We start from the raw sequence: 22,288 nt of genomic DNA on the forward strand, positions 1-22,288 counted from the left end.
AATTCTGATCATCGGGTTAACATTGAAGTTTTTAATCACTTAAATGCTGCTTTAACAGTACATGAAAATCAACATATTGTCAATATCGAAGCATATAAACATCGAATCCTTACAGTTGCTGAAATTAACTCCACTGAATCAGCAACAGATGAATCTCTTTTAAAGGTAATTAAAGGCAAAATCGAAGCAGACATCTTAGATAGGGATATAAGCAAGAAATTTTTTATCTTTTATCCAAATATAGTGATGTTTTTTTTCTACTAGTACTGGAGCTTTAGGCAAAACGGAAGTCATCGAACATCAAATTCGTTTAAAGGATAAGGACCAGGTCATTTACGTACCTTCATATCGTCTACCGCCAAATTTCTGAATGAAATCAATGTTGAGGTAGATAAAATGTTAAAAGAGGGGTTATTAAGAAATCTAACAGCCCTTATAATTTTCCCTTGATAGTAGTACCAAAAAGGATAAAACCTGGAGGATTTGTGTTGACTTTCATAAGCTCAACGACCAAACTATCCCTGATCGTTTCCCAGTACCTTGCACAGATGATATTTTGTCTCTATTAGGACAGAATAAATTTTTACTTCCTTGGACTTACTTAAAGGCTTTCACCAGATACCCTTAGCTAAGGATAGTACCCAGTACACTGCTTTTAGTACAGCTAGAGGTCACTATGAATTCCTCGTATGCCATTTGGGCTACGTTGTGCTCTATTACGTTCACTAGAATGATCAATATAGTGTTTGGAGATTTACTAGGAATATTCTCCATGCTTATATGGATGATTTAGTCATATTTTCCAACACTTTGGAGGAGCATTTAAGTAAACTAGAAATAGTCCTTCACAGGTTAAGAGAACATCATTTAAAAAGTAAAAATTTCTAAATGTGAGTTTTTAAAGACGAATTAGTCTATTTTAAGTTTCATGGTATCTCGGCAAGGTCTTAAAGTAGTCCATGATAAAATCTCTGCTATTAGTAAATTTCCGTTCCTACTAATGTTAAAGCCATACAGCAATTTCTCGGGGTTTCCGGTTATTATCGTCGGTTTATCCGAGATTATTCAGTAATAGCAGCTCCTTTAACTGATCTCATAAAGAAGGACGTAACTTTTAAATGGGAATCCCAACATCAAATTGCTTTTGATACCTTGAAAGAAAAAATCAGTTCTGCCCCTATTTTAAAGTTTCCGATTTTACTAAAGAGTTTATTATTGCAACCGACGCATCAGATCAAGGAGTAGGAGGTGTGTTACTCCAGTGGCATGACAATAAGTTTTTCCCATTGCTTTTTATTCTCGCAAATTAAAAATGTCAGAGAAGAAATATGCAGTAATAGATAAAGAATGCTTAGCGATTGCTAACTCGTTGGTACATTTAAATATATAATCTATGGGTATAGTGTCAAGGTTCTAACTGATCATAAGCCCCCTTACTGACTTTTTTTAAAGGTTTCAATCATAGTCCTAAAAGAACTCGGTGGCACATGATTATCCAGGACTTCGAGCTAAAATTGGATACTTACCCGGTAAAGCAAACGTAATCGCAGATGCGCTATCTCGTAACCAGTACCAACTCACTCAATACCTTTTTCGCTGATCTAGAAGTAATTCCAATTCCTTCAAGCTATGAAAATTGCAATCGAAAATGGTCAATCTTTAGCCCAAACAACAGAGAATATTACAGATATAGACTGAATCTAGATTCAGTACTTTAATAAGAACAAATGAAAGATCAGAAATTATGAGAATAATAGATGGTCAAATAGGAATCCAGATGATAAGGAATATGTGAACATAATGAATCAATATTTTATCATGATAAACATTCCATGCCTCTATCCGTATTAGAGGTATCCAGGAGTTCAACAGAAATAACTAACGACTCAGGTGGTTGTACCCCATCACATTAATCCCAACTGTTCTGAAATGGCTTCACAACCATCCTCTGCATGGTCATCCTGGGTTTGAAATAACCTCTCAAAAGGCCAAGTCATTATTTTACTGGTCTACTATGTTAAAAGATATTAGACATATATTAAAAACTGTGACATATGTTTCCGTCACAAGGCCAGTAATAAGAATCCCAGGGTCTCGGAACTTATCCCAAGTAAGCCTAGCAAAACCCTTTGGAACAGGGTACACCAAAACTCATATTGACAACTTTTTAAGACAGACCAGAATAAAACCATCTTAAGAACGTGAAGAGTAATCGTGCCCAACTCTGGTATACTGAACTTACGTTACTCAAAATCGTTAAAATGGCCATAAATGAGCGAGCTAGACGCTTCGAGTTATTATATGCAGACAAAATTTAAATATAATAATTCTTGACAAAGGTGGAGATTTTTAATCACTTTTTAAGTCATTCTAGTATGATAATCCATAAAATTAAAGAAAATCAAAGCGAAAAATCTAATGGTTTTGTTAAATTAATAGAATATTGCTGACATACTTTTGTATATATCAATGGACCCAACATGGGATAATTGCATATTATACCACAATATTTCCAGTACCACAAAAACACATGTAGTAAACTTGTTGAAAATCTTTTTATAAACTAATGAAATATGGATACCGCTCTTTTCACATCTTATCCCCGAGCACACAAATCAGATCCATTGAAGGAATCACTGCATGCTACTGGAGAATAGATTTCAAACACTTTATCAAACCATCTTACAAGGCCTCCCTAGAAATAATGAAGAATATGCAATTTTCTAAAATTATTCTAATTTCACAAAGTTTTACCAAGAATTTTTGATAAAGTATATGTACAAGTTTTTTTGGTTTTGGGCTAAATTGGCCCACTGTGCTGTGCGTGATCATAATTTGATAGAAGTTCCTAATCATAGTTATAAAGTTGAGTTCATAGGACTAACCGATTTAAATTCATGAATCAGCAATTCACCGGCGTTATAACAGCAGCTAATATCTGGCGAAAAAATGTTTGCAAAATGGTATTGTTATGAAAAATTAATTAAAGTTTTTCTTTTTACTTTTTTCCGAATGGTGCGATAATTTTTCAGTAATTACAGTTATTATTTTTTTGCAGGCTCCAACATGAAGTTTGTCAAAAATACCATGCACTACCTGTCAATTTCATTTGGACTGGGAAGAGTTCTGAAATGGGTCACTTTCCCCATGGTTCTATAGTGGCTCCCCTCTTCATTACAGATAACTGTCTTTCTTAATCAATCTTAACATAGTTTTAAACATGAGCACACTATTGATTAGTAAAGTGAAATGAAGTATATATAAAAAGGAAATCAGAAGTTTCTTTTCTTTTATTCAATCTTACTGGGAGACCTGCATAAATCATTTTACGCTGTTGTGATCCAACATCCCAATGGATTAGTGGACACACATGTTTTTCTCAAATTAAGAAATAAAACATAAGCTGAAAAAGGTGTAAGTTGATAAGAGGCAGAAGTAAACCTGGTATTCTAGAGAGAGAGAGAGAGAACCCACTTGTTCCTGCGTCAGATAAATTTCTGGTCCCAGAGCCACCCACCCCTAGTTTCTCCTTTGAAACTTCGATCACTCTCGTTAAAATCTCTATCATCTGGAACATCAACCAATAATAGCAGCGCGAACTAAACAACAAATATCTAGTCTCGCCTGAATCAGTAAAGAAATGAACAGTCAGAGAGAGAGAGAATCAGGTTCATGACACTCATGTTTTGTTAGTCTTGATGTAATATCCGCAAAAACCGAATCTGTTGTCCATCAAACTGAGAGTTCTTCAAGCACATCATCTGAATATCAAAAGATTCTTTGACTGTGAGTGTTTAACACTTGCTGCTAAAATGTTTTACTTTTTCTTATATCTTTTTGCTGTTCAGATATTACCAGATTTTCAGTCAATGCCTATGATAAAATTTTATGTTACACACCGTGCAAGAATTTAAATTTTCAATTGTTATTATTATGATCGTTTATTGAAATTCATAAGATCGTAATTGACATTCCTTTAATGAAAACAGACGCAAAGGGAATAGCTGATCTCTAAAATTTGCATTTAGATTTTAAATATGTTTTAAACGCTCCTGTCACCATAATCTATATCATGATAATTCAGAATCTAGTATTGGTTTTCTGCCAATACCATAGGAAGCTTTTAATTAGTCCGAGACCATTACTTTCATGATTGCCATGATGTTATGGAACAACTGAGTGGTGATCGCAGGGAGGTGATCTGAATGGTCTGATACGCCCTTGGCAGCTGGCGCACTGGATCTTATCACCTACGAACCTCTCCCAGCACGTCGAACAAGTCTAAGTCTGGTTTAGTGGCGCATCGTACAATCAAATTCGAGCTTCAGTACCGAATGTGGCATCGCCATTCGCTTTCTGCAGAACCATCGCCACTTGCCCAGATGCAGTACTTCAGACAACAGGACACATGTTCGCCGTTAATGATGGCTGCATTAAACAACGCCGCCACTCTTCATCCGAGCTATGGTAACGCATCATCCGTATGCATCATCAACACATCGTGGAAACACTAGGCTGCAAGGTTCAACAATTTCTACAGCAGGCCCGTCAAAAAGCTATTGCATCATTAGACTTAAGTTGTCTCTCGCGCAGCCATTCTTCTGATCACCATGATTTTCTTCTCCTGCTGTCGCAGCTGTTGCTGTATGTTGCTGGAGCATTTAACATGCGTCCGCTGGGCGTAAGTTTGTCGTTTTGGAAAAAGCACGAGAGATGAAGGAGAAAACGATTGCGATAAATCTGCTAAGAATACTCAAAGGTCAACGTTGGATCGGCGCAATTAATGGAGGCCGAATTTTCTAATTAATGGAATTACAACCATTTTTTTCATTAAGGAACTGAGACAGAGAAAGATGCAAATGTAGTCCAAATTTTCCTAAGAGCATGAGGAAGAGCTGAACATTTCTGTCATATCATTTATCTACATTTATTTTTAATAACCTTGTCATGAAAAATGTTTCAGTTGGCAAGGTAGTACTTATGAGTCCACGCAACATTTTGCATTTAGTGCCTGGTTGGACGCTACTGATTAATCTATCAGGATAGAGGTTATTTATGACAAACTGTACCATATTTCCTACTTTTTGGATACATTGAGTTTAGGCATTGATGGTTCAAAAGCAATCATAGACGATGGTCTATTCATAAATCTACTGCACAAATGTGGATGAATTTACTGGAAACTTAATTGCATTATCATTTTCGAATTGCATTATCATTTCAGGATTGTATCAGCATTTCAACTTGTTGTTTTATTTGGATTTATCCGATTGCTTATCTATGGAGGTGATTTATATGTTAAAGGAAATTGAGAATTATGGAGTATAATCACTATTTGAGTTAAAATCCTACAGTTTTTTTCTCACTTTGAAATACATTTTAGTAAGACTTGTGTTCACAAGATGGCAACATATTTTGAATTTGGTACAGTATTTACAGGTATCCTCATTGCAGCTTTATATACGATTTTTGGAAAGAACCTTTAGTTTGCTTTCAGTGACCCCTTTGAGGTTAGCTAGTGAATGCCTACCGATGATTCTCTGGGGCACACTATTGCGTTTTTACGGCTAGCAAATGTCATATTTCCTGCATTTATGCCACAGTTAAATAAAGGACGTTCTTAGTAATATCTATAGATATATATATTATATATATCTGTATATATAAAAAGAATGCTATTGTAATTTTTTTTTTGTTGCAACCCAGATGATTGGCAATGTTTTTTGCTCCTGTGTATGCTTAAGACAGGTGTCATCATACATCACCCAGAACGCTAGCTAGTTTGCAGGATCAGCAGCTCTCTTTCTGATGATTTTCAGAGGTCCGAGTGGAGAATATCCTGAACGAGGTCATATCCTCTTTTCAGTAACGGCTAATGAAAAATTGTGAAAGCTAGATATTAGATCAGTGGTATGTAAAACGATCATCCTGTGCAGACCAATTGTATTCTTGAATGTATAAAAGTCTTTTACCAAATTAACCAAAACCACATCCTGTTTGTTATCCTGCAGAATATTGGTCTGGCAAACAGTCTTATTCTACAGCCACAAGGGAGATAACTGAAGATGTCACAAACCAAACCTGATCGGTTCAAAACAGATTCCTTAAAAATAAACAGAGGAATTTCAGATTTAAATCTCTTCACAACATCCATTTAAGAGAAATTTTTTACTCCAATTATTATGATGGAGAGAGAGAGAGAGAAGAAAAGAGAGAGACGAGAGAGGTAGAGAAGAGATTCTGAGAGAGGAGAGAGAGCAGAGAGAGAATCAGTTGTGAAACCTTTAACCCACTATTATGTTACTGTGCCTTCCATATCATGTTAATGGGAGAAAGTCTGACAGCTTTGCCACTTTTAGAGTCGACTGAGAAAGGTTTTTGTTTCAGACGCTGTATCACATACGAATTTTGTTTTATTACAGGTTTTTTGTTTTATTATTATTATTATCATTATTATTTTAACTTGTTAGATATTACTTTTTATCATAGTAATCTTGGCTGAAAAAATTAGTACTATTGATAGATGAAAATTTTGTTTATGCCATTCCTTAAACATATACATGTTCATAAAATGCTTCTTATTTTTTATGTTGGAGAGAGAGAGACACTGAGAGAGAGAGAGAGAGAGAGAGAGAGAGAGAGAGAGTTAGAGAGAGAGAGAGAGAGAGAGAGAGAGAGATGAACTGGCATTTAATGTTATTTAATTTTCACATAAAGGTATAAAATGCTTATAAACCTATTAAAAATTAAATGCTTTTGCAGGGTTTCTTAGTACTGTGTCTTCAGAATTCGCACAAAGGACACTGAATTATGCAGTTTTCATTACTCATATATATCCTATATCTAGTTTTATATAACGTATATATATGCATATATATTGGGTCCATATACAAATATGCATTTATATTTATATTGGCAAAAACACTTATATTTGTACATATATCACATACATGTATAGAGTTCGTGACAAATTTGATTTTAAGTTTGTAATAACTCTGAAAAATGCTAACAAATGCTTATTTCTAGAATCTGTTACCACTAAAAAATAATTGATGCCAAAAGTTTAAACTTTAAATGAAATTAAAACTTGTATCCATTTAAAAGTTTATATCTACTTAAAAAAAGAAATAAATGGTTGGTCATAAAAATACAGGAGAGAGTAAAGATTAATGTAGATACACGGTCATCGTCCCATTCCACTGATCTATTTTTAGAAGTCTTCTCAACTTTGTTTTCAAGAACTTATTTTTATCACAGGACAACTTTTGTTCTGAAATGAAAAACTATGTCTCTGTTGTTAGAACAGAGTAATCGAAGTTTGTAAACAGTACACGAAAATTAGTCTCACTTAAAATTACCTACTGTACAACCACTTTTTTTCAGAGAAACAGTAATACATAGTACCCCTGACTACAAACATGAGAGAGAGAGAGAGAGAGAGGTCAGACCCAGAGAGAGAGGGGAGAGAGAGAGAGAGAGAGAGGAGAGAGAGGTAAGAGTTGTCCTTACTTAAGAGAGAAATTATTTATGAATTATTACGAGAGAGAGAGAGAGAGAGAAATAATTTAAGACTTTTTGATGTAATTTTTGGGCAACACTTATTCCCCTTTTGAGAGAGAGTCCTAATGAGAGAGAGAGAGAGAGAAGAGAGAGGAGAGATGATGTTTTCCACTTGAGAGTGAAAATATTTATGAATTGTTAGAAGATTTTTAAGAGAGTTTTAGAGAGAATTGAGAGAGAAGAGAAAGAGAGAGAGAAGAGAGAGAGAGAATAAAAGACTCCTTTGAAGACCAATGGGTAACTTGATTCCTGCCATATTAAAGAAAACTGATTATAGATGATGACTTTGTATTTAAACCTCTTCAAAGAGTTAAATAAGATCAGGGAAAGATATTTGTTTGTTTAAAATATGGATTTTATAATTATAAAATTATTAGCATATTATTATTAATATTTGAAAATTAATACTTAAATTATTAAGTAAACCATTTATTTATCATAATGTACTATAAAAAATGAACTCATACTTCAAAAATCAAAACTGAGAGAGAGAGAGTGAGAGAGAAGAAAGAGAGAGAGAGAGAGAGAGCCCCTTCCTTGGCTAGAGACTGGTGTATTTAGTTTTACCATATGTTGACCGAGCAGATTAACAACTCTCTTGCTGGCCCGGCTTAGACTTATTTTACATGGTATTATGCTACTTTGTCTGATTACTTTTAACAATGGGGACCTACAAATTGTGGAATCAACTCACATTATAGACTTGAAATGAATTTAGGCCAGAAATAAATTCCTCTGACTCTTCATCTGCTGAAGGGACTCTAATGCCTGGTCCTGGTGAGTGCTAATCCACAGCTCTGTCGACTATTGCCCAACAAAGAGAGAGAGAGAGAGAGAGAGAGATAGAGAGAGAGAGAGAGAGAGAGAGAGAGAAATAGAGAGGTTACTTATCTTTGTTATTTAATGTTATTGATTTACACATGAAAGTTGAAAACTTATAAAATACATAAAAAATTACAAAAGTGCTTTTGCAGGGTTTCTCAAGGATATCTAGCAAATGCTCGCGTCTGTAAAAACTTGTGTATGACAATTAGTTTTGTTCAATGAAAGTTTGGTAATTGTGGATTATAGATAAACCCTATGTTTGAACTAGAAAAATCAGGGTATTACTGTATATATATATATATATATATATTTATATATATATATATATATATATATATATATATATATATATTGAATGTTGCATATATATATATATATATATATCTATGAAAATTCCTGCAAGGTTAATGGCGATCAGGTTTTATGGATCTTGTTCTTTCTAAAAATCACCGATTTCCGCCATCGGTTTTACATTAATTGGGTATTGGTGCCAATACATACTAACAGAGGCGCGCCGACAACTTGTCGGGCGCCGGTGCTGATAAGCCCCAAAAGTCATTGATAAAGAAAAAATCACTAACAGATTTCAGTTAGAACTGCACCCTCTGAAACAACTATGACGTCTATAACCGCTCTTTCCAGCTATGTATATATATATATATATATATATATAGCTTATATATATATATATATATATATATATATATATATATAGAGATTTTATATATATAGATCCCCAGTATATATATAACAGGCCCATAATATATATATATATATATACAATATTATATATATATAGTAATATATATGTGGGTATATATATATATATATATATATATATATATATATATATATATATTTACACTATATATGTTCTTGAACTTCCAGAGGTTAGGTTTATAAACCCATGCGAAGGTGAATTTTTGCGTAAGTTTGCTTACAGTTTAAAAATGCAAATAAATGCTCATTTTAGATTTTAAACACTAAATATGACCCTATCATGTTTTAAATTATAAAATTAACTTGGTAAATGATAATTAAGTTACCTGTAATTTCATTTAAAAGTTAGCTTAATACATTGCCTTGAAAAAAAATAAATTTGACATAAAAATGGTGTTGGAAGAGAAAGTTTGTCTCCTTCAAACCAATCTATTTTTAGATTCATCTTCAACATCTTTTTAATGAAAATCATTCTACATCTCTTTCTCTTTGCTCTGTTTTTATTTTGACTATCACAACTCTTACTTATTATGTTCATGATGTTTTAGAACGAGTTTTTGCAATAGTCTAAGCGCATTTACACTTAGTAGATGGTACAGGTAAAATGAATCAATTTAAACTATCTATTACTACTGTAAAGACACTTAAGTCTGCTGAAGAATAAGTTGTAAAAAATGTGAGCACTAACTAGAATTTCCTGAACTTTCCAGAGAAGTTGTTCTTACTAAAGTGAGTGAAATTATTTATCAATTATTACAGAGTGAGAGAATAACGTGAGAAAGAGAGACAGATGCCCAGTAGTTTTGATTAAAATAACTCTTCTCTCCAATTTTATTTACAGTCGAGTTTCATCCATGTTGCCAATGCACGATAACTTATAATCATTAGCAGCTTGAACATTGTTATCTCAGCTCCAGCTACAACTTGCAGCTTAAATTTAGCAGTACATTTCCTTGCCGATCTTTCTCCAAGGCGAATAAGGGTATACAGTAATGTAAAAATATATCAGTTCTATTCTACTTAACATCATTTGTAACATAACTACGGTAATTGTTTACATCTGTACGATGGTTGAAATACAAGCAAAACAGCTGTTGTTATCAGATTCGGTTGTTGTTAGCAAAACAGCAGTTTCTCGTTCGATTGTCTATGGCTGTGCGCATTTATGCAAGAGTATAACGTTACTAACAATAATTATATCATTCCCTTTTGCTTTTTTAACTAGAAGATGAGACAAAGAGATGGAGGAAAAGAAGTTGGTCTATTGTAATTTGGTCTATCTTGCTGCCCGATTGTAAGCTGCTGCCTCTGCCTTCGCAAAATTTAAAAATATTTTCTAGCTTTTGTCGTATCAGTATTAATTGCTAACCCCATTGCAAAATCAAATTATCGTAAGGTGAATTATCGTAACTCAAGCACTATCTGTATATCCAAATTGTCCCACAGATTATAGAGGGATGAATAAATTTGTTTGTATTTAGCATTTCCCAACGTTTTGTGTGTGTGTGAGAGAGAGAGAGAGAGAGAGAGAGAGAGAGAGAGAGAGAGGGCGAGAGAGAGAGAGAGAGAGAGTTAAAGAGGGAGTGGTTCGGTTGTTGGAGTTCGTTTACGTTGCTGTCTGTCTGTCTGTCGGGAGTTTTCGGTTTTAGGAAGTCTTGGGTAGTTGAGGTCCAACCTTGAAAGTGGACTGGCAGTTGAAATTAATTTTGGTCTGGGTTTTTTGTACCAGTTGATGGTGCATGTGTCTTCTTTTTTGTTCATTGTTGGTGGAGGGTCTGTTTGCAATTTTGTGTTTTGTGGTTTTGTGTGCTGTGATTGGCGACCGTGGACCTTTGGTCCCGTCTCAGCAACCGAAGATCAAGTGAGTGTTGTGTATTGTTTTGTTTGTGGGTTTGAATTCCGCCACATAATATTTGGCGCCCAACGTGGGGCAACTGGTGTTGCAGTTGCAATTAGGATTGGTGGTGGGTAGTGTGACTGGAGGAAAGGATGGAAGATATTAGGAACTGGTGAGGTTGGAGGAGGGGAATGCATGGTTAAAGAGTGAGAATGAGAGATTGAGGCTTCAGTTGGAAGAGATGGGATCATTGGTAAAAGGAGCGAAAAAGGAAATGAAAGGGGAGATGAAAGAGTCAGAAGAGAGAATGGAAGAGAGGGTGGATAAAAAGTTGGAGGGAATGATGAAAGGTGGAAGAAATGGTGAAAGGTATGTTCAAAGTGGTGTTTTTGTTTGAAGGGGGGCTGTTGGAGGCAGGTCCTCTGGAACGTGTGAAGGCAAGAGAGAAAGAAAAGGAGGAAGAAGTGAATGGAAGTGTGAGTGATGAAAGTGATGTGGGAATAGGAAGTAAGAAACGAGAGAATCAGAGGCAGGGTAAGGAAAAGGGAATGAAAAGCAAGGGGAAGGAACAGAGGAAAGTAAGGATAAGTCAGGGGAAGAAAAAAGGGAAGAAGGGAAAAGGAAAGGAAACTGGTAAGAAGGGTAAGAAAGTGGGAAAGGTAGGAAGAAGGGAGAGGGTAAAGATAGTAGTGATAGTGAGGTGGATGGAGGTGAATGGATAAAAGTGGATAAAAGAAAGGGGAAGAAGAGTGTAATGAGTAAGATGAATGTGGCAAGGAAGTGGACTCTTTGTATTCGGAAGAGGGTATGAAAGGACAGAGTGAAAGTAGCGAAAGTGAGAGCCTAAAGTGAGTGAAAGTGAGAAAGAAGTGAGAAAGGCTATGTATGTGGAGGAGGTACCCGGTGTGAAAGGTATAATGAGTATGGAAGTAGGGATGAGCATGATTTCTTTAGGGAGTATGAAAAGGTTTTGTCAGGATAAGTATGGGAAATTAAGAGTGTGGGCTTTTGAGAATTAGGGGAATATTTGACTGGGTTTGCTTGATATGTATAGGGTTATTATGAGTGTGGAGATGTTGAGTATGACAAGGTGAGAGCTAGACTAGTTGAGCAAGCGAGGCGTATGAAATGAGTGTTAAGTATAAGAGGAAGAATGGATTTGATGGGAGGCAAGAATGAAAGCTGGGGAACCTTGTCACTGTGTGCTTGTAGGCTGGAGACGTTGGCAGGAAAAAGTTTGGGGATGATGGGATAGATGAATGTAAGGAGTTAGTATGAAAGTTGTTAGAGACAGTGCCAGATGGAGTGAGAGAATTTGTGAACTTGAAGCGGAAGGAGAAGAAAAGATGGACGAGTGAAAGGTTGACTTGAGAGAAATTTTGGAAATTGTAGAAGATTATGAGCTTGATAGGGTTATAAAAGAGAGAAGTGTGAGTGTAAGGCTGGGGTAGATGAGAGAGTGCCAGAGTTTGGAAGCTTTAGGGATGCAGTGTTGAGGGGCCCAATGAGAATGGCCGATAGTGTAATAGATAGGAGTGTAAGAGCAAGTAATGTGGAGGTGCCAGTGAGGATGAATGGTGGGTTTGTAAAGGGAACAAACGGTTGACAGGTTAGGATAGTAGCATACAAAGGGGAAGGTCGGTGAGTGGAAGTCAAGCGAAGTGTTTTAGATGTGGAAAGAGGAAGGACATACAAAGAATGAGTGTAGGTGGGCTTTTAGGAGCGTGTGTGTTTCGGAGGTGGGGCAATCGGGACATTTGGTAAGTGAGTGTGCGAAAAGATAGGGTTAAATGCTGCAGGTGCGGACAGGTGGGTCACATTGCTAATGGTTGTAGGGGTACCAGAGTGAATGTAATATGTGGCAATCTGCGGTAAGAATGGGCATTATGCGAGAATGTGTTCAGAACCTGAGAGCGAAGTGTGTCGAATGTGGAATGACAACTCGGGAAACTGGAGTGTGAAGGGGTTCAAATGGGTGGATCCTCCAGGATGCAAATGGTGCGTGTGATGTACGTGAGGGGGTTGTTGCATGGGGAGGCTTTGCTGGAAAGACTGACAGGTGCATGAGTGTGCAAGTGTGTTGTAAGGGGAGTAAGATTGACTTCGTTAGTAGATACTGGGTGTAGTTATGAATGTCATATTTAAGAATGGATGTGAGAAATTGAGGAATACATGTGAAATTAGGAATTATCAGGGGAAGTGAGGGATTGGAAATTTAGGGGTAGCAGTGATTGGAAGAGTGTGTGAACGGTTAGAAATTGGGGTGTAATGATGGATGAAAGTGATTTTTGTGTGATTGAAGTCGAATGATAAATATGATATTTTGTTGGGATGTAAGTTTTTTTGAAAAAAATGCGGATGGTGGTCCGTCCTAGTATGAATGTAATTGAATTACGTATGAAAGGGGATGTGTTGGGGATTTGTATTTGGGAAGGATGGTAGGGTTGAACAAAAATTGTGGAAGAGAGTGCCTGTAATTGCGACAGAGGGAGGGTAAAAGTGCCACATGAAATTGGAGAAGTTGTAGTGTGTGAAAGTGGCAGGGCCGGATAGCCTCAGGATAGCCAACAATGATAGTTGTGAGTATGTAGTTGAGGGTATGAGACGTAAATAAATTAGTCAGGGCAAATGTGTGTGTGTATGATGGGGTTTTGAACATGGGAGATCCGAGGGTGTATATAAATCACTGCCAGTGTCGAGAAGCGAGTCGAGGAATATGTGAGGGGAGATTACGCAAATATTCGTACATTGGTGAATGTGGATGATGAGAGGGTACGTGAAGGTACAGCAGGTGATGACAGGTGATTTGAAAGGAGTCAATGATTGGACGTATGAGGTTGAAAGAAAGAGTAAAGGTAGATGAAAATGTAAGTGATAACGTAAAAACAATTGAGAGAATGTTGTGGATAGGCGCAGGCATTGAGTGTGTGAGACGAGGGTTTTGGGGGATCAAGCTTCCAGAATTTAGAATAGTTCTGGAGGGCGACACCCCCGCATATCGCGTCGTGACATTTTCTCCGATCTATCAATCGTGGAGATGGAGGAGCAGTGTGAGGAGCTTGAGAGGGTGGGGTGATTGAAGAAGTGCGGCGCCTGGAATAGCCCCATTGACCGCCGATACGTAAGCCAGATGGAAGTTTCGCGAATGTGCATGGATTATCGGAAGAGTGAATGAAGCCAACTGTGAAAGAGCGATTCCCGATGAATGTGGTGTCTGATTGTGTACAAGATGAATGGAATGAAAGTGTTTACAAAATTAGATCTGGTAAGGGGGCTGTTACCAGATGCCTCTGGAGGAAGGAGCAGGCAATTAATGGCCTTTTCTAGTAGTTCCTGCCACTACCAGTTCCGAAGATTAAGTTTCGGACTCACATATGCTGCCTTCCCAAAGGGCAATGAATGTGGTTCTGGCTGGGTTTGATCGCAAGAAAGGTAAATTTTTTATAGATGATATTTTGATTGTGAAAGAGACTGTAGAAGAGAATATGGAACTGCTTGAACGAGTGTTAGAAAGGTTGGAAGAAGTAGGAATAAAGTAAAACTTGGAAAGTGTGCTTGGTTGGCTGGGAGAATTGGAATTCCCCTAGGAGCATATAGTGAGTGGAAAGAGGTGTAAAAGAAAGAGTGATGGTTCGTGAACAAGGTAAAGAAATTTCCCACGTCCCCGGACCGTGTGTGAGTGAAAGGATTTTTAGGTTTAATGAGTTTGGAAGGAAGTTTATAAGAGATTGTTCGGGATAGGAAACCACTGACTGAATGGACAGGGAAGAGAAACTGTACAAAATTGAAATGGGATGAAGCGAATGATAAAGCGTTCGAGAGATTGAAGAGAGGCTTTCCGGACTATGGTGAGAATGCGAGTAAACTAGAACTGTATACGGATGCAAGTAAATATAGTATGGGAGGATGCTTGGTACAAATGCAGAAGGCGAATGGGGAAGAACAATTGAGAGTAATTGCATATGTGAGCAAAGAAGCGTTTGGAAGGGCAGAGTTGAAATATTCGGTGATTGAAAAAGGAATTGGCTGCTATAAGGTTTTGTGTAAAGCGTTGAAAGTATTTTTGTATAGGGTGGATTTTGTATCTGGGGACCTTGGACCGCTAGTATATATGGTTAAAAAAGGAGAGTGCGAATGCTAAATTGCGAGAACGATAGAGGATTTGAATGAGTTTAGTTTTAAGGTAGAGTATGTACAAGGTAGACAGAATGTTTATTGCAGATGCTATGTCGCATATGTGGACTGAGCAATTGATAGGGTTAGGGCGACTGGGACCGGACCAAGTACCTATAGGATTTGTGGTAAAAACAACAGTATGTATGGGAGAATCGAGTGTGGGAATGTCTGTTTGGGGTTGAGTAATTTGAAACAAATGGGTTGATTACGGAGTGCCTGCAAGCATGAATGAGTTACGTGAAAGGTGATGAATGAAATGCCGGAAGGAGCAGTCGTGAGGAAGGAAGGGAATTAGATCGAGGAGGAAAAGTTAGTGAAAGTGTTGTTGGTAGTGGCTGAAATATTTAAAATTACAGTACGATTGTTCTTTGGATGGAATAGGCCGGTGGAGTATAAAGGAGGGGTGAATGAAAATGGTACGAATGTAATTTTTAAATGTTCAATGTGAAAGGATAATTGTAGCTGGCTGGTTAAGAAAGGTGATTGTGAGAAAATGAGGGAATAAGGCACGCGGTTGAGAATATCGTTGAAGATGAATGCAATGAGGACGGTTGTGAGGAAGCTAAGCGGGTGAATGCAGCCATGAGAGCGTGTATGCATGAAGCGAAAAGGTAAGTTAGCAACGATATGGTAGTAGTGAATCAGAGTGAATATTGTTGTTTGGTAGATAATGAGCACAAGGTTAGATTTAGTGAGTAGTACAGTAGTGAGTGAACTGGAAAGGTGCGATTGGGATATAAAAGAAAAAATCAACGAGTGTAAGGATACATGGTTTGGGACAAGGGTGTTAGTATGGGAGGAGGGTACAATTAAAAATTCAGTTAGGGGATTTGAAATAATACACATAATTTTGTAGTCATGGGATGAGAATGATATGCCAACATGTTTTTATTAGGGAATTGATTTATGAGAATGCATGATATAAGTGTGATGTCAGGAGGGGAATTTTAGGAAAGGGCGGCAGGGAAATAACGAAGGTTAAAGGAGGGATGTGTCTAAAACTAGTTTGTAGGTATGGTAGATATTGCAAGGGTGAGAAATGATTTGTTGAGTGAAGAGGAAATTAAGCAGATGCAAAATCAGTGCATGAAAATAAGTATGTTAAGAGAATGTGTTTAGAGGTGTAAGAGTAGGAAGTTGGCACGTGTGAGTTAGAAGTGTATAAGTGCTAAGATTTGTTGTATGTAAAGGTGCATAGTTTATTTTTTGCATCAGGAAGGAATATGGGATGGAGAAGTGTATGTGCCAGTGTTTTCGGAAGATGCAGCCGTGGGTATGTGTTTATTAGTGCATGATAGGTTTGGGCATCTGGAAGAATAAATTATGGAATGTATGAGAGAGATTGTATGTGCCTGGATTGAATAAAATTTTTTTGGGATGTAGCGATTGCATTAATGGACTGTCAGAAGGGTAAGTATCAAAGTGTGCATACAGAATCCACCTGTGTTACGATTGCAGATGAAAGAGTTATTTGAAATGGTTGTGATTGATTGTGTGTCGTTGCCTGTGACTGGTAGAGGACATGTGGGAATGGTTGTAATGGTAGATCATTTGAGTAAGTTTGCATATGCAGTAGCGATTGAACAAAAAGTGAGACTGTGGCGAGCGAATGGTGGGTCAAGTGATGTTGCCAATGTGTGTGTGCAAGCGATGCGAATGTTGAGTGACAATGGGCCTGAATTTGTTGGATGGGAGTTTGAGCAAATGTTGCGTGATTGGGGCAAAGAGCATGTGTACTCTCGCCGTTATATGCCCAGTGCGAATGGATTGGCGGAGCGACGGTGAGCGTTGACGGAGATATTACCGGCGATGAGTGAATGTGATAATGATTGGGATGTAAATGTCGGCGGCGTTGGGGTATATAACGCCACCGTGCATAAAATTGGTATGTCTCCGTGTAAATATGTATTAAATTTTGAAAAGATAGTGAGACCGAGATTGGGTATATCTGAGAATGATAAGGAGGTATGGAAGAAGGCGCATAGAGAGGTTCAAAGTTACAAGGTGGGCGAGAAAGTGTTGAAAGAATGTCGAAAAGAAGCGGTTGAATGTAAATAAAGTGCGTGAAAAATTTGAGGTCCATATGAAGTGTTGGAAGTTGGTCCCAGTGGGCTTAGCTATGTTGTAGGGGAAGTATGTGTAGATGGTAGTGTGGAGAGAAATACGAGCACATCATAACCAATTAACGTAGATGGAAGGATGTGCGGAATATGTGAGAGAAATGGGGTGTATAAATGGTTGAAATTGAATGTGGGTGAACCAAGTATGCATGAGAGCTTGTGTATGGAGGATCAGCAATTTGTTTTGATAGAGTATGGTAGGAAACGTAAGAAAGGGAACGTAAGTGAACGGAATGATTATAAGTTGTGTGATAGGGGTGTGAGTGCCAAAGTGAAAATGAGTGATAAAGCGTGTATCACGGATGAATGGGATGGTATGAATAGGACGTATAGCATATGTGGGTTTGATATAACTGAGTTGACTGAACGTGTAGGGGTGAGTGAACGGTTGGAGGTGAGCGAAGTGTAAGAGTGAAGGCCGTAGTGTAATATCGAGTGATTGAAAGCATGAATGAATCGTTGCAAGAATTGGAAAGGTCAATGAGCGAATGGGATGGGTTAGTTGAAGAATTAGAGGTATTTGGGAACGAGTTAGAGGGTATAGATGAGATTGTGGATGCCATTGACAGTGGTAATAGTGAAGAAGATGGCGTGAATCTAAGAGAATGGAGGAGAAAATGTAAATCTGAATGTTGCTGGAAGAGAGTGATTCTGAGAGAATGATTGCGTGCCCATGAACTTAGCGATCTAGAGGGCCTGCTAGTGAGCATCCATGGGTGTTAAGCGTAAAGGCAATTTTGAATGCAGTGTGAAAGGTGTTGGTTGGGAAATGCTAAAAAGGGGAGAGATATAGAGGGATGAATAAATTTGTTTGTATTTAGCATTTTCCAACGTTTTATGAAGAGAGAGAGAGAGAGAGAGAGAGAGAGAGAAGAGAGAGAGAGAGAGAGAGAGAGAGAGAGAGAGAGAGAGAGAGAGAGAGAGGTTCGGTTGTTGGGTTCGTTTACGCGCTGTCTGTCTGTCTGTTGAGAGTTTTACCGGTTTTAGGAAGTCTTAGGTAGTTGAGGTCCAACCTTGAAAGTGGGCGGGCAGTTCAAGTTAATTTGGTCTGGGTTTTTGTACCAACATTGATGGTGCATGTGTCTTCTTTTTGTTCATTGTTGGTGGAGGTCTGTTTGCAATTTTGTTTTGTGGTTTTGTGTGCTGTGATTGGCGACCGTGGACTTTGGTCTGTCTCCAGCAACCGAAGATCAGGGTGAGTGTTGTGTATTGTTTTGTTTGTGGGTTTGAATTCCGCCACAAGATGTTCCAGGGCATCCTCTGCCACTGCGGCCATGTCTGGCAACAAGAAACAATAGATTTCCATTTTGTGTTGTACCTTGTCGAGAAGAGATCTATCACAAGTCTCCCCCACAAGAGAAACAGCCTGTCTGCCACCTGATGCAGAGACCACTCCGTTCCCAGAATCTGTTCCCGAGAGCTTAACTTGTCTGCTACCAATTCCTTTTTCCTGGAATGTATCTGGCTTGGCTTTTATGAGATCAATATATGTGACATTTCTCACAAATATTTAAATGGTTCCTCACTGAGACATATTGTTGCAGCAGGCCATGTCCTATTGGAGAGAACAGGATTGTGAATCTTCTTCCTTTTCTTCACCCTCATGTTTTCGGTACACTGGAGGTATGGCTATTCTTGGGTATTTGTCTTCATGCCTCATGTTGCTGGTAAATGCCTGGTCATCTATTAGCTAATCTTCCTGAGTAGTTGCAGTTTTATTTATAAGGTGATCCTAGTGAAATGCCTGATAATACCGACTATACTTTACTTAGCCATCTGCGCCCTTCTGGAGGAGATTCTAATCCTATTTTCTTTCTTTTAGCCCTCATCCTCTTGTTCCTACCTGGTTTCAATATCCCTCCTAAACTGTGATCTATAATTTAGGAGGCTATACACAACAAACAAAGTTTTCGTAGCATAAAACAGGTTTATCACAAAACCATTAATCATACGAATGTTCTATTCCCCTCTCTGCACTCATCCTTACTTCATGTTTGGCATGAAAGAATGACTGGTAGCAAAGGAATCACAAAATGACTTGGCACGTGTAGTAGCTGAGGCATCATATGATGAATGGGTATGAAAGTGTTGGCACTTTGATCTTGATCAGTACAAGTTTGTAAACTGGCCATGCTGCACAGTGGAAGGGCAATATAAGCTTGTCTGAAACATTTTGTACCAAACAGTTTTTGCAGTGTCTTTAACACATGGAGCGCTCAATTAAACACAAACTATAATAACTTCTCTTTATCCTACCATTATCCTTCAGGAACACCAGAATCCCCCATTACTGCTCATTTTCTATGAAATAAGCATAATTTCCTTTCATAAAAAACAGTAAAAGCTGAGAATGGATGAGTAGTTTCTGTATCCTTTTCTGATAATTTCAGTACATATGATCTTTTATGGACAATGCAGACTGTCTTACCACAACCAACAGGTTAAAAGATATATCTCCAGAATACTTCCTGATATCGAAGAATATAAAGCACGTTATATACTTATGGACGTGATCTTTTAGGTGAAATACGTATACAATATATCAATGTTTTGTGACCTGTACTTTGATTGTGGTTAACTACCCCTTTTTAAATACATGGAGTTTAATTTCCATAAAGAGCTTGCTATTAGCTACGGAAGATAGCTGCTTTATAATTCCAGTTTAATTCACCTTTACCTAGGAGTGTTTTATAAAAAAAAAATTTTAAATCGATTCTCTTCTTCTTCTTCTTTCAACCTTAGTCCCACAGTATAGCAGGGTCGGCCGCTCGAGTCAACTTTCTCCATCTGTTTCTATTCCTAGCATCTTCTTCCCCCAGTTCCACCTCATCCATATCCCTCCTCACCACATCCATCCATCTGATCCGTTGACGCCCCACACTCCTCCTCCACATCACTGGCATGTTCTTAGCTCTCTTGATTGGTTCCACTTTCTCTCTTCTTATTACATGGCCATAGTATCTCAAGTGAGCTTCCCTAGCCTTCTCCTTTACATTACATATACAACACACTCTTCTTATATCTTGACTCTCCCTCCTTTCCAGTAGTGATATTCCAGCAATCCATCTCGCCATCCTCATCTCGGTTCTTTCCAACAGTCCCTCCTCTTTCCTCTTAAGTGCCCAGGTTTCTGCCCCATATAATAGTAAGGGCCTGATAACTGTCTTATAAATCTTCATTTTGAGCTTTAATGGCATTTTCTTGTCCAAAACAACTCCAGTTACTTCTCTCCATTTTTGCCATGCTTCTTTCACTCTCTGTCTCACTGCTTTCTCAGTACCTCCCTCTTCTGTTATTATTGATCCCAAATAGTTAAACTCATTGTTCTGCTTTAGCACTGTACCATCTTCCACTTGAATGTTTGCTTCTTCATGTCCTTCTCTACTACTAGTCATCAGCTCTGTCTTTCCAGTGTTCACTTTAAATCCTTTGCTTTCTATGGCTCCTTTCCATGCTAAAAACCTTTCTTGCAGTTCTTATTGTGTCTGCTATAATGACTAAATCATCAGCAAACAACAGATCCCACCGTTCATTGTTGTTCCTTAATTCAGATGTCAGTTTGTCTATAACGACGAGGAACAAGAATGGACTCAGAGCTGATCCCTGATGGAGGCCCACCTCCATAGGGAATGTCTCAGTCTCTCCATACAGTATTTTTTTTGTACAGTAGTTCTTGCACCCTCATACATCATCTTCACTAACCTTACCAACTTCTCTGGTATTCCTCTCTTTCTCAAACACCAATAAACTACTCTTCCTGGTACCCTGTCATACATCTTCTCACAATCCACAAAACACAAGTAAACTTTCCTGTTTCCTTCTAGATACTTCTCTTGGACTTGTCTTATATAAAAACAGCATCCACTGTGCTCTTTCCTTTCATAAACCCAAACTGCTACTCTTGTATATCTATCAGCTCTCTCAACCTTCCTTATACTATTCTTTCTAGTATCCTGAATACATGCTCCAAAAGCTTTATTCCTCTGCAGTTCCCACAGTTTAACACATCTCCTTTTTGTTTATACATTTTAATCATCCAACTACTGCCTTTCTTTTCTTCTCGCTTCTGCAGCTTAAATTGATTCTCTAGTGTGAACCAATACTTAAGAAGCTACAGGGATGCATGTTTAATCATTTTAAATTTCATCTTGCACTAAGACTCAATTATATCACTTAATTAATTCAAACAGAAAGAAATTCTAAATTATAATTCTTCCACAGTGAACCAATGCATCAGATGTTAAGGGATTTTTACATAATAAAATCCAATTCAATCCAACATACCTTGTCTGAGAAGCTGAATCCTAAGTCTTTCATCAGTTCATTTTCTGTGAGTTTCTTGTTTCGAGGAATTTCATTTATGCTATTCAATCTTTTCTGAGGTGGTCTTGCTGTAAAGGATATGAAGTTTGAGAGTTCTTTGGGAGATACTCTTTGTCGTTTCACCTTTTGACCTTTGGCAATGTCACAAAACTGTAAAAAATATTTCAAACTAAAGAAATTTTGATACATAAAGAAAAGCAATAAACAAATTAATTTGGTTAGCAGTCAATAGCAAAGTTAACCATTGAAGTACAATCTATTTCTTTAAAATATTTTTTAACAGAAACCCATCATTTATAATTAGCACCATTTGTTTTCTTCAAACACTCACTACACTTTCACATTTTGTATAAAACAAAAAAGGAAAAGGCAGCCATAGTCCTGTGCATGTGCTCCATGAATTCCTGAGTTCCCAGCAGCCAACTGCCTCACTTTTTGGTAGTATGGATTGCTGGTTGCAAGAAATCAGTAAGTTTTAGAGGCAGGAATTTTTTATTGCTAATCCAGCTGAAATGCTTCCTAATCAAAAGGCTTTATCCAATCACCCTCAGACCATTCCAAAATGGTAACCAGTTTTTTTAAAGGTACTCCAGAGATCCATCAACAACTAATGGGCATTACACAGGAAACTCAATGTGGGAGAAAAAGTCATGCATCTCTTGACCCTCCTGTACTTGTTCCTATACAGCGCTTTCACTATAAAAGACCACCCACAACACTCCTTGCA

General features: G+C 37.6%; 1 protein-coding gene across 1 annotated transcript in view; it reads right to left on the bottom strand.

Moving 5' to 3' along the window:
- Positions 1–22,288, bottom strand: part of LOC136843977 (protein argonaute-2-like) — a 564,386-nt gene that overhangs the window by 280,239 nt on the left and 261,859 nt on the right. The window contains exon 8 of the mRNA XM_067112994.1: positions 21,523–21,711. Within this exon, the coding sequence (XP_066969095.1) occupies positions 21,523–21,711 (189 nt within the window). The remainder of the gene's footprint in view (positions 1–21,522; positions 21,712–22,288) is intronic.

This window comes from Macrobrachium rosenbergii, chromosome 12 (assembly GCF_040412425.1).
Source record: "Macrobrachium rosenbergii isolate ZJJX-2024 chromosome 12, ASM4041242v1, whole genome shotgun sequence".
Classification (NCBI taxonomy): domain Eukaryota; kingdom Metazoa; phylum Arthropoda; class Malacostraca; order Decapoda; family Palaemonidae; genus Macrobrachium; species Macrobrachium rosenbergii.